The sequence below is a fragment of the Amphimedon queenslandica genome, unplaced genomic scaffold (genome assembly GCF_000090795.2).
Source record: "Amphimedon queenslandica unplaced genomic scaffold, v1.1 AMPQUscaffold_13086, whole genome shotgun sequence".
In the NCBI taxonomy this organism is placed as follows: domain Eukaryota; kingdom Metazoa; phylum Porifera; class Demospongiae; order Haplosclerida; family Niphatidae; genus Amphimedon; species Amphimedon queenslandica.
In genome coordinates this window covers 70,633-80,068 of record NW_003546678.1, presented here as the reverse complement: position 1 = coordinate 80,068, position 9,436 = coordinate 70,633, and the positions used below count along the sequence as shown (strand labels likewise).

General features: G+C 34.2%; 2 protein-coding genes across 3 annotated transcripts in view; one reads left to right on the top strand and one right to left on the bottom strand.

The window, feature by feature from the left end:
• Nucleotides 1-1,755: 1,755 nt before the first annotated feature.
• LOC109585319 (uncharacterized) lies at nt 1,756-7,379 on the bottom strand. The gene is made up of 9 exons (XM_020001331.1): nt 7,278-7,379; nt 6,834-7,021; nt 5,629-6,364; nt 5,129-5,259; nt 3,807-3,993; nt 3,424-3,493; nt 3,053-3,149; nt 2,780-2,825; nt 1,756-1,925 (listed from the first exon to the last, which is right to left on the bottom strand). The coding sequence occupies exons 2-9, from the start codon at nt 6,861-6,863 to the stop codon at nt 1,822-1,824; spliced, it is 1,401 nt and encodes a 466-aa protein (XP_019856890.1). The 5' UTR covers nt 6,864-7,021; nt 7,278-7,379; the 3' UTR covers nt 1,756-1,821.
• A 1,817-nt stretch (nt 7,380-9,196) lies between these two features.
• LOC105314153 (extracellular protease-like) overlaps nt 9,197-9,436 on the top strand; it is a 1,259-nt gene continuing 1,019 nt past the window's right edge. Inside the window, exons 1-2 of one of the 2 annotated variants that reach the window (XM_020001333.1) lie at nt 9,197-9,306; nt 9,357-9,401. In XM_020001333.1, coding sequence (XP_019856892.1) covers nt 9,251-9,306; nt 9,357-9,401 — 101 coding nt within the window. In that variant the 5' untranslated portion in view covers nt 9,197-9,250. Of the gene's footprint in view, nt 9,307-9,356; nt 9,413-9,436 lie in introns of both variants that reach the window. The other variant, XM_020001332.1, reaches the window with a different exon arrangement.

The following is a 9,436-nucleotide window of genomic DNA, read 5'->3' as shown; positions in this document are numbered from 1 at the left end:
CATAGATTTATTATGCTCTCATTTGCCCTGCCTCCAGCCAGTGGCAGAACAAAGCAGCACAAGACTACAGTACAGGTTGGAGTAATGGCAACAAGAAATCATGTACAGGAGAAGGAAAGAGTGGCCTCATTGGGTGATACTGCAAGGCTGGAGCTCATTTCTCACTCTGGACCACAACTGTACATGTCATATCGCCTCTCAGGGGGACTCTACTTCTCTACCACAGTCTGGTATCCATTCCAACTAGAAGAGCTAGACACTAAATATGGCGCCTCGTTTATGGAGGAGATTTACTTCCATTGTGCATTGTTTGAGATGAATAAGCTATGTGCATTGGTTCCTTCACTCAAGTACATTGACCTGGGGGACTGGTCTAAGTACTTCAATAAGAAACTGGGAGAGTTGTGGAGAGTCCTAGCCATCAAATCGTTTCATGAGTCGAGATATTTAAACAACATCCTAAACTGGAAGGGACCTGAGTTCTTTGGATCTGACATCGGTTGCAGTAAGAATCCTGTTATTAGCATTGAAAGTGGCCCTGTTCATTGTCTAGCATTTAATGGAGGAGGGAAGGATAGTCTAGCATCAATGAAGCTTCTTGAAGACATAGGAGAGCCCTTTCATTCAATAAGCTATGCATATTCAAAGTTTGGTAAAGTTCAGGGACAGTATGATCTCACAGAGTCCCTTGTTAAGTACACTGCATCAAAGGCACACCACCGACTGACCATTGATACATTCATGAGCTCACCTCTTCCTGGAGTAATCCCTAATGCTGAAGTCAAGTCCATTGTAGCTTTTTCATTATTCAGTGCTATAATTGAGGCACTACCATTGGTACTAATGCATGGCTACACAAGCATTTGCTTAGGAAACGAGCGCAATGCAAATAAAGGTAATTTGGTTTGGGATGGTGAAGAGATCAATCATCAGTGGATAAAATCGTATGAATGCGAGAGCCTCCTTTCATCAAAGAGAATCTGATATCTAATTTGTCATACTTCAGTTCCCTGATGCCAGTATATGATCCTTTGATATTTTCTTACCTTGCACCTCATGCTTCTGCTATGCCTTTCACTCACTCGTGTAATTTGGGTAAACCATGGTGTCTTTGCTGTCCAAAGTGCTGCTATGTCTGGTTTGGGATTCTCAGCTTATTTTCCCCAAGATATTGTCCTTGATACTTTTGGTGATAAGAATTTTTTCAATGTAGAGGAGTACCAAGTCTTCTTTATTCAGATGCTCGGCCTGGGAACTCAAGAAACCATTTGAATGCGTAGGTGAAGTACCAGAGGTCCAACTTGCTTTTGCATTGTGTCGTTCAAAGGGTATCACAGGTAAAGCAATGGAGATTTTTGATGAAAAAGTAGCAGCCAATTTTGATGTCAAAAAATACGATATTATAGCCAAGTATAGTAAAGCCTATACAAGTGAGATTGGTATTCCAGAGTCATTGGCTGAGAGCATGCTGTCAAAGCTAGGCCAAGTGTCCGAGAAGTGTAAGGAGGATATCTTGAAACAACTTAAAACTGACTGTTAATATTATTATTATCATTATGAGTGGATCATGTACATTTACTCTATTATCTTTGTTAACAGTCATTATGATTCTTCTTCACAAGAGTACTCTTGTTCTTCATTATTGATGAAATGGTACATCATGTAGCTTTTGTGCATGCTTATAATGACAAAGAATCAAATCTGTCTGATTCTATAGATATCAAGTCTATCACTATCATTATCTTGATCATTATATCAGAGAATTTACTGTTTAATTAACTAGAGATTAAGAATTCAAGTATATAAATTTATCATGGAATTCTATTTCTTTATTAGTTTGTCTGATAATTGTTTCAGAGACTTGAGCCCTGATATCTGTATAGTTAGGAAACCCATCATCTCATCTGGATCAGCAACACTCAATACTGAATAAATAGATAAATGAGAAAAATAGTCAGTAATAATAACAAGAGATAAACTAAAATAGAACTGTCTATACTACTCAGTTTTCATACAAATACATGTACAGTATAGGTTTACCACAAGATTAAGTTATGATACATGTATATCATTTAAATGACTATATAATTATGCATGTAATATTATGTTGAGTAAAAAGTTCAGTTGAGCTGATTCTGATCAAGGTTTTAAAAGTTGCTCAAAAATGGGGCCAAAGTCCCTGTACTATGGTCTTGGGCCAAATTAATTTGTCAAAATTGAAAATAAAAGAATTTGGAATTTTTAATAAATTTTCTGTACTTACAGTATGTTGTGCAGAAAGTTTGAGCTAATTCCGATCAAAATTGAATTTTTTTACAAATTTTAAAAGTTGCTCAAAATTTGGACCATAGTCCTACAGGGTCACTGGCCAAATTTTGCTAAAATCAAAACAGAAAGAATTTGCCAATGTTATAGCTTTTCTTAATGCATATACATGTACATGTTCTTATGTTGTGTAGAAAGTTTGAATAGATTCCGACAAGAGTGGATAATTATCCACTCTTGATTCCAATCAAAACTGAATTTTTTAAGAATATGAAAGTTGCTCAGAATTAGGGCCTAAATCCCTGTACATGGTCTTTAGTCAAATTTGTCAAAATTGAAAAAGAGAGAATTCTCCATAAGTTTGAGTTGATTCCCATCAAAAATAGATTTTTTTAAAAATTCTTAAATGATTTACTCCAAAAGACATGTACTATTTAGTTCACTTAGCATGCTTTCTGAGAAACACTGATTGTACAAACACACACACAAACACAGAGTTTTCATTATTTCTTACCATCTTCATCAACAACGACAGAATCGCCTTCTTCACTCTGCAATATCTAAGTACAATAATAAATAAATGTAAATAATACATTTCCTATCATTATAGAGGATAATAACATATACATGTAGATAATATAATATCTATGATAATAATGAGTTAATGACACCATTATACTACGAAATGCAAAGACAAGAAGGTTTACATGTACATAAATTCTTGGCATTTTCTTGGAAAATTTTGTAACAATTATTGATAGTGACATAAATTATTTGTTGCACTAACTTCTAACAGTTTCAAATTAGCAGTGCCCAGTTCCTGACATTCAATATTATCATTATCATCTTCTTCTTGAGGATCATGCACTAGGTTCAGTTCTATTCTATACGTGTACAGTACAAAATGTCATATACCATATGGTAGGGTTTTTTAGGATAACAAGTTTCGAGAATTTTGCAGATTTTTAAAGATTTTGCAAAATTAAATTCCCTAAAAATCAATTTAATACAGTACAAGATGGCAAAATAGTGAAAATCCAGGAAAATTATTTTGTAAGCCTCCAAATACTAGGTCATTCCTGAAAATGATTATCCTCAAAAAACTCACTATACAGAGCTTCATTATACTCTCATACTATATCATAATACTGTACTTACATTGGTTCATTACTCAATAAGAATTCTTGTAATAAATTCATTGAATTGCTCATTGGGAGAATGTGAAAATCTGCAAAAAACAACACATGTACACATACACATACAGTACAGTACACACATACATATACATGTATAATCATACATGCATGTATATGTACATGTATTTTATGGTTTTCATGGTTTTGGGGTGTACCATTAAATAATTGAAGTGCCATTCCCTTTAAACTGTCAACCATTAAAATTATAACTATGCACAAACATTGTAAATACATGTTCATGTCTATGCATGTACATGCACACTATATAATTATTTTACATGTACAGTATATTATGATTTAGTACACAAAACACATAATGCCTTACATGTACATGCATTTTTTTACCTGTTGTGAAATTAAAGATGGCTGGTTGTCCAGGAGGTGGTTTTGGCAGAGATATAGGCGTTTCTAATTCATCAATATCATAATCAAGAAAAGAATATTCAACAAATATATTATTAACATTAGGATCAGAGAGTACAGCAGCATCTTCCTCTAATGTAAATGAGATGATTGTTAGAGAAAAAAATACCTAAAGATAAAGAGACAGGGAGAAAGAGATGACCACTATAACTTGAGTATACATGTACATACCGTAAATCCTTAAATAGAAGCCGCATTTGAATAAACGCCGGGGTAGCAATACAATTTAACTATAAATACGCAACACTAGCCTAGGAGTGACTCAGTAGTCTAGTGGATAATGCCTGAAGTTCCAGAAGTCAAAAGCATGAGCTCACGGGTTCGAACCCCGCTCTGGGCCTAAGTTTTTTAATTTTTTATATATTTTTTCGAGGTCCAAATACCATTTTAGGAAATAGACGCCCAGGCTTTTATTTAAGGAAATACGGTACACGTACATACATGTACATAGATTACAAATTTACAAAAAATACTTCACTAGAAACCTAAATATTTTGTCATTATTATGATGTACATGTACATTGTAGCTTTTATCAAGACCGAAATTTTATACATGCATGAGCATGTACACCTGTACGTGTACATGTGCTTTTTTGTCTAAAAGTTAAAATAATAGACCATGGTTTTTTGGCTTGAAAATAATCTTCAATTTTTATTACCATTTTTATATAAAAATATAACATAATGATGTTGTTATGCTGTGCAGAAAATTTGAACCGAGTGTGAGCATTAAAAATGAGCCAAGTTTTGAAAAGAAGCAAAGGCTACATGTACACTGCATATAGCCCATAATTTTTTTAGAAGAATGGCTTTAAAATCACCCCCCCCCATTTATTACATTTTCTGTCCTGATGCTGTCTAGAAAGTTTGAATTGATTCTGACAAATGCTCCTTGAGTTATAAGCATTTTTAAAATGAGCAGATTCTCAAAAAAAAAAGCAATGGCTAAAGCTCATGGTTTTTTTTCATAACAATGGCTTTGAAATAACCCCAATTTTATTACATTTAGCTGATACATATTGATGTCCTTATATGCTGTACTGAGAGTTTGAGTTAATTTCAACAAATAATTACATGTATTTTTCCAGTTATAAGCATTTTTAGAAAAGAGCCTATTTTTTGTTATACTTTTGTGGGAAGCCAGGACTTACAAGAGAAGGACCAAAAAGGCAAACATGATATTGAAATTTTATCACCATTAATTACCACAATTATAATAATAAAAGAATCACTGTATAATGTACCTCTTCTGTATTCAGTTTAGTTGATAGTAAATCATTAGCTTCGTGCAATAATACTGGACTATCATTCTTATACTTCACTTCATCTTCACTCAGTGAGTCCTCAGTAGGTGTAATATCAGGGAGAGGTATATCTAAATATACATAAATATTATAGTGCAAATGAAATACATCATCACATAAAATGGTACATGTATATGTACCTGTACTATATGCATCAGAAAATTAGAGAGTTTGTAGACGTATAAAGTACAAGTAAATTTGTGCATAATATAAGGAGTACATTTACAGGTAAAATGTACATGTACATGTATTATGATGTATGTACGTGTACATGTATGTGGCCCAAAATTTTGGGCAAAAGTCACAACTGTATGTTGGCCTGCTACAAAGATATGCCTAAATAGAAAATTAAAATTTTAAGTGCATATATTATATCACAATTTTTGGGCTTTGAAATTGTCCATGTACACAATGTATACAACAATGTACAGTACATGTACCTTCTTCTTCAAATGAACTATCACCAAACAATGTATCATCAGTTACTGCTAGTCTGTCTTTACCAGGAGACACTCTAAGATGAGGAGAAACAGGAGGAGAAGGACTCAATTCAACAGAATCTCTTAATGAAGGAGTAACATCTGATGATACACCAGTTGGAGAATGAGTGGGAGAACGAATGGGTGAACCAGTTTTAAATTGAGTGAGAGAACCAGTTCTAAATTGAGTGGGTGAACCAGTTGGAGAATGATTTGGAGAACGAATGGGTGAACCAGTTTTAAATTGAGTGGGTGAGCCGGTTCTAAATTGAGTGGGCGAACCAGTTGGAGAACGAGTGGGTGAACCAATTTTAAATTGAGTGGGTGAGCCGGTTCTAAAATGAGTGGGCGAGCCAGTTGGAGAATGAGTGGGCGAGCCAGTTGGAGAATGAGGGACAGTTGATGGTGAAAGAGAGACAGGAGTAAAGTGAGTGTCAGTGGAATGAGAAGGAACATGTTGAGTTGCTGTTTGTGGAGATGAAGTAGTTTTTATTGCAGTTGAGTGATCATTAATATACTGTCCTTCAAGGAGTTTATTATTATGTTCATTAGTTGATGCATGTTTAGTAGTTGATGTGTTGATAGTTGAATTTGATTGAACTTCAAACATTTCAGTGCTACTGATTGGTACTGGAGTGTGTCCAGTAAATGGTCTATTTCTTCTATAAGCAACCTCCGCCAAACGTGACTCTAACTTCTATTGAAAGAATAGATGACCATGAAATACATGTACATGTACTGTAATTTACGTACCATAGATACATTGTATACAAGTAGCTAGAAATTTACACACACATGTACATTGTATGTGGTCGATGGTCCCAAAATTTCTACTATTTTTGTAGATTTTGAGAATTTTAATTATTAAAAGTTTTATCCTTTTATCTTAAGACAGGTCAATGTACATTCATAAAAATAAAAACCAAAAGAGAAATTTTACTCGCCTTAGTCACAAAAAATGGGTCAAAGATAATTTCCAAAAGATGGTGATGTACGTACATGTACAAGTACTGTACAGTAATCAAGTGACTAATATATTTTGCAATAAATGTACATCTATATGTACATGTATTTTTTCCTAAATAAAATGTACCGGTATGTGTACTCAGTAAAATTACCACGTACATGTACAATTATTAACAATATTATATACATGTACTACTAACCTTGATTTTATCATTCTTCAAGTCTAGCATTTGTTTCAAATCCTCACACTCATTCCGTCTTTCCTTAACTTCATTATGTAGTATTTCAAGCTCTTTCTTGTAATCTGATGATATTTTGGATTGAAGGGCTAGCAACCGTTTAGTCTTATCTAATGTTAATCTCAAATCATCTACTTCTTCTGTACCACCTGACGGGGAAAAACATGTACATGTAGTCGTGTATTGTAGTTGTACAGTATATCAAAGATAGGGACATATTCACGACTGGAATTATTCATGGTAATGGTAAAATATTACCTGGTATACTTGTATACTGTACATGTACATGTATCAATAATTTAACATATGTAAATGATGTAAAACTGTACAATATGCTTCATGTACATGTACATTAAATGTGCAAAATAAAAATTAATATGCATAAAATATGTACATGTATTTTACCGATATTTCTTGGCCTGGCATGTTCCTTAGTAGATACTAAGGCAGTCCCTCTGTCTTTCTTCTAAAGAAATACACACAATATAAACATGTAACTACACTATATACATGTACATGTACATTATTTCAAACAGGGTTTCCCACAAAGCATGCTTAAGCGAGCTCAACAGCTGACAAAAACTACAGGACAAAATATTTTATGATATAAGGAGACTCTGGCTGCTCATTACGAAGCTCTGTGGTGATACAGCTAAAGGTCAAATTAGTTGGGGTATTGCTATATCTACTACTTGGTTGGTGCATATGATACTGGAAGGACAGCTACGGCAAATATATACAGATATAAAAATAGACTAACTCACACTGCCATAACATACTACAACAATGACCCAGATTGTGAAGCTGGCAAGTATGCCTATATGTATGGGGAAATATTAGGGATACAGTCTATCTTTGTCAGCTATACTACAATACTCAAACATTTTGCAGAAAGACTGCAGAAAGCAAGGAGGGTACCCTGCTTCATGAATGGTCTCACAGTTTTGCCGATACTATTGACTATAGCTCTGGAAGTATGGTCAGGACTTGTGTAAGTATTTGGCTAAAAACAATCCTAAGTGATAAAGCAATCAAAAATGCTGATGATTACTGTTATCACTATTGTGATGCTCAGTAATGGAGCTCATCAGCTAAAAGCCAAAAACTTTAGGACTCATGCAACACTATAGGACATGCACAGTTTATTTTTGTTGCTTTATGCCTCATTTTGTTTAACTGTAATATTATACATTTTTGATTACTTAATCATCTTGGCTTAATGATCATTAACAATATTGAATTTAAAATATCAAGATTGAGCATATAGACATGTGACAATAAGCAAGAGTACTCTTGCAATTAGACATAGACCATACATGCATGTGACCATGATTAGCATAGTGCTGATTAATAAATAAGATGAAGCAAATCAGGGCCATGAGATTGTAGCAAGACTAGTGAAAGCAAGGAGATACACAAGGAGTACTTAATCATGAATGGGTTCATTGTGATAACCAGACCTAATAATTATTAATTCCACAATGCATCATCATTTAGGGTTGGTCATCTATTTTAAAAGGGTGTGTTTTGTAGTAATCATTGTACATTGGCAAGCAAAGTCTACAGCAACGTTTCATCTATGCACATACATTTACATGCACTCATTGTACAATTAAAGGTGGACATATTAGTATTTTTACTATACTTATTGTTCCTTTACAGATGGCAATGAAGAAAGTTCATTAAGTCTAACTACCCCAACCATTATTTCTGACCAACAGTTACTATCGCGTAAACATGGCTGTATTGGAGCGGCTGCTTCTAGGTTATAGCCCATAATATTCGTGAAAAATGGCTCCAAAATCACCCCAAATTTTTATTACATTATCTAATACGCATTGATGTCCTTATACTGAGTAGAAGTTTGAGCTGATTCCAACAAATATTTTTCGAGTTATGAGCAATTTTTTAGATAGATCAATTTTTGAAAAAGGCAAAGGCTATATATAGCCCATGGTTTCTTTTTAAAAAATGGCTCCAAAATCATACCAGTTTTATTCCATCTTCTGATGCATATTGATGCTGTTAAAGACAAAATAGCCATAGATACTGGTTATGTATTGATTGTTGATGCTATAGGAAGTGAATACTCTAGTTATGGCAATTTCACTGGAAAGTTAGATAGCGTAGTAGCTTGGCCATCACTTCAACTGTTGCAATTCCAAGGATACAGTCATAGGTCAATACAAAGACCTTTTGTTCAAAATGATTGATGTCAAGCAGATAGCCTCTGATTGGTCAGTTTTTGCTTAATTGCTAATGAATATTGATGAGGTACTTAATACTATATAAGGAGGTGACCAGCAGCAGTCAATCACTTCTCACTGAAAGAAGAAATCATCTCATAAGAAGGACACTGTCTATCAAGGAAAGGAATCATGAAGACTCTGCTCTCACTCTTCTGTCTGGTTTCTTACCTGACCTGTGCTCTGAGGTATGTTACTACAGTATCAAATCAATGTTACTTATCCCTTGTACATGCAGTGCTAATGGCTGGCCAGTCTCTCTTGACATGTCTTGTAATAAAGCTCTTTCTGCAGTTGCTTGCTCTTTTGAGTTTACCA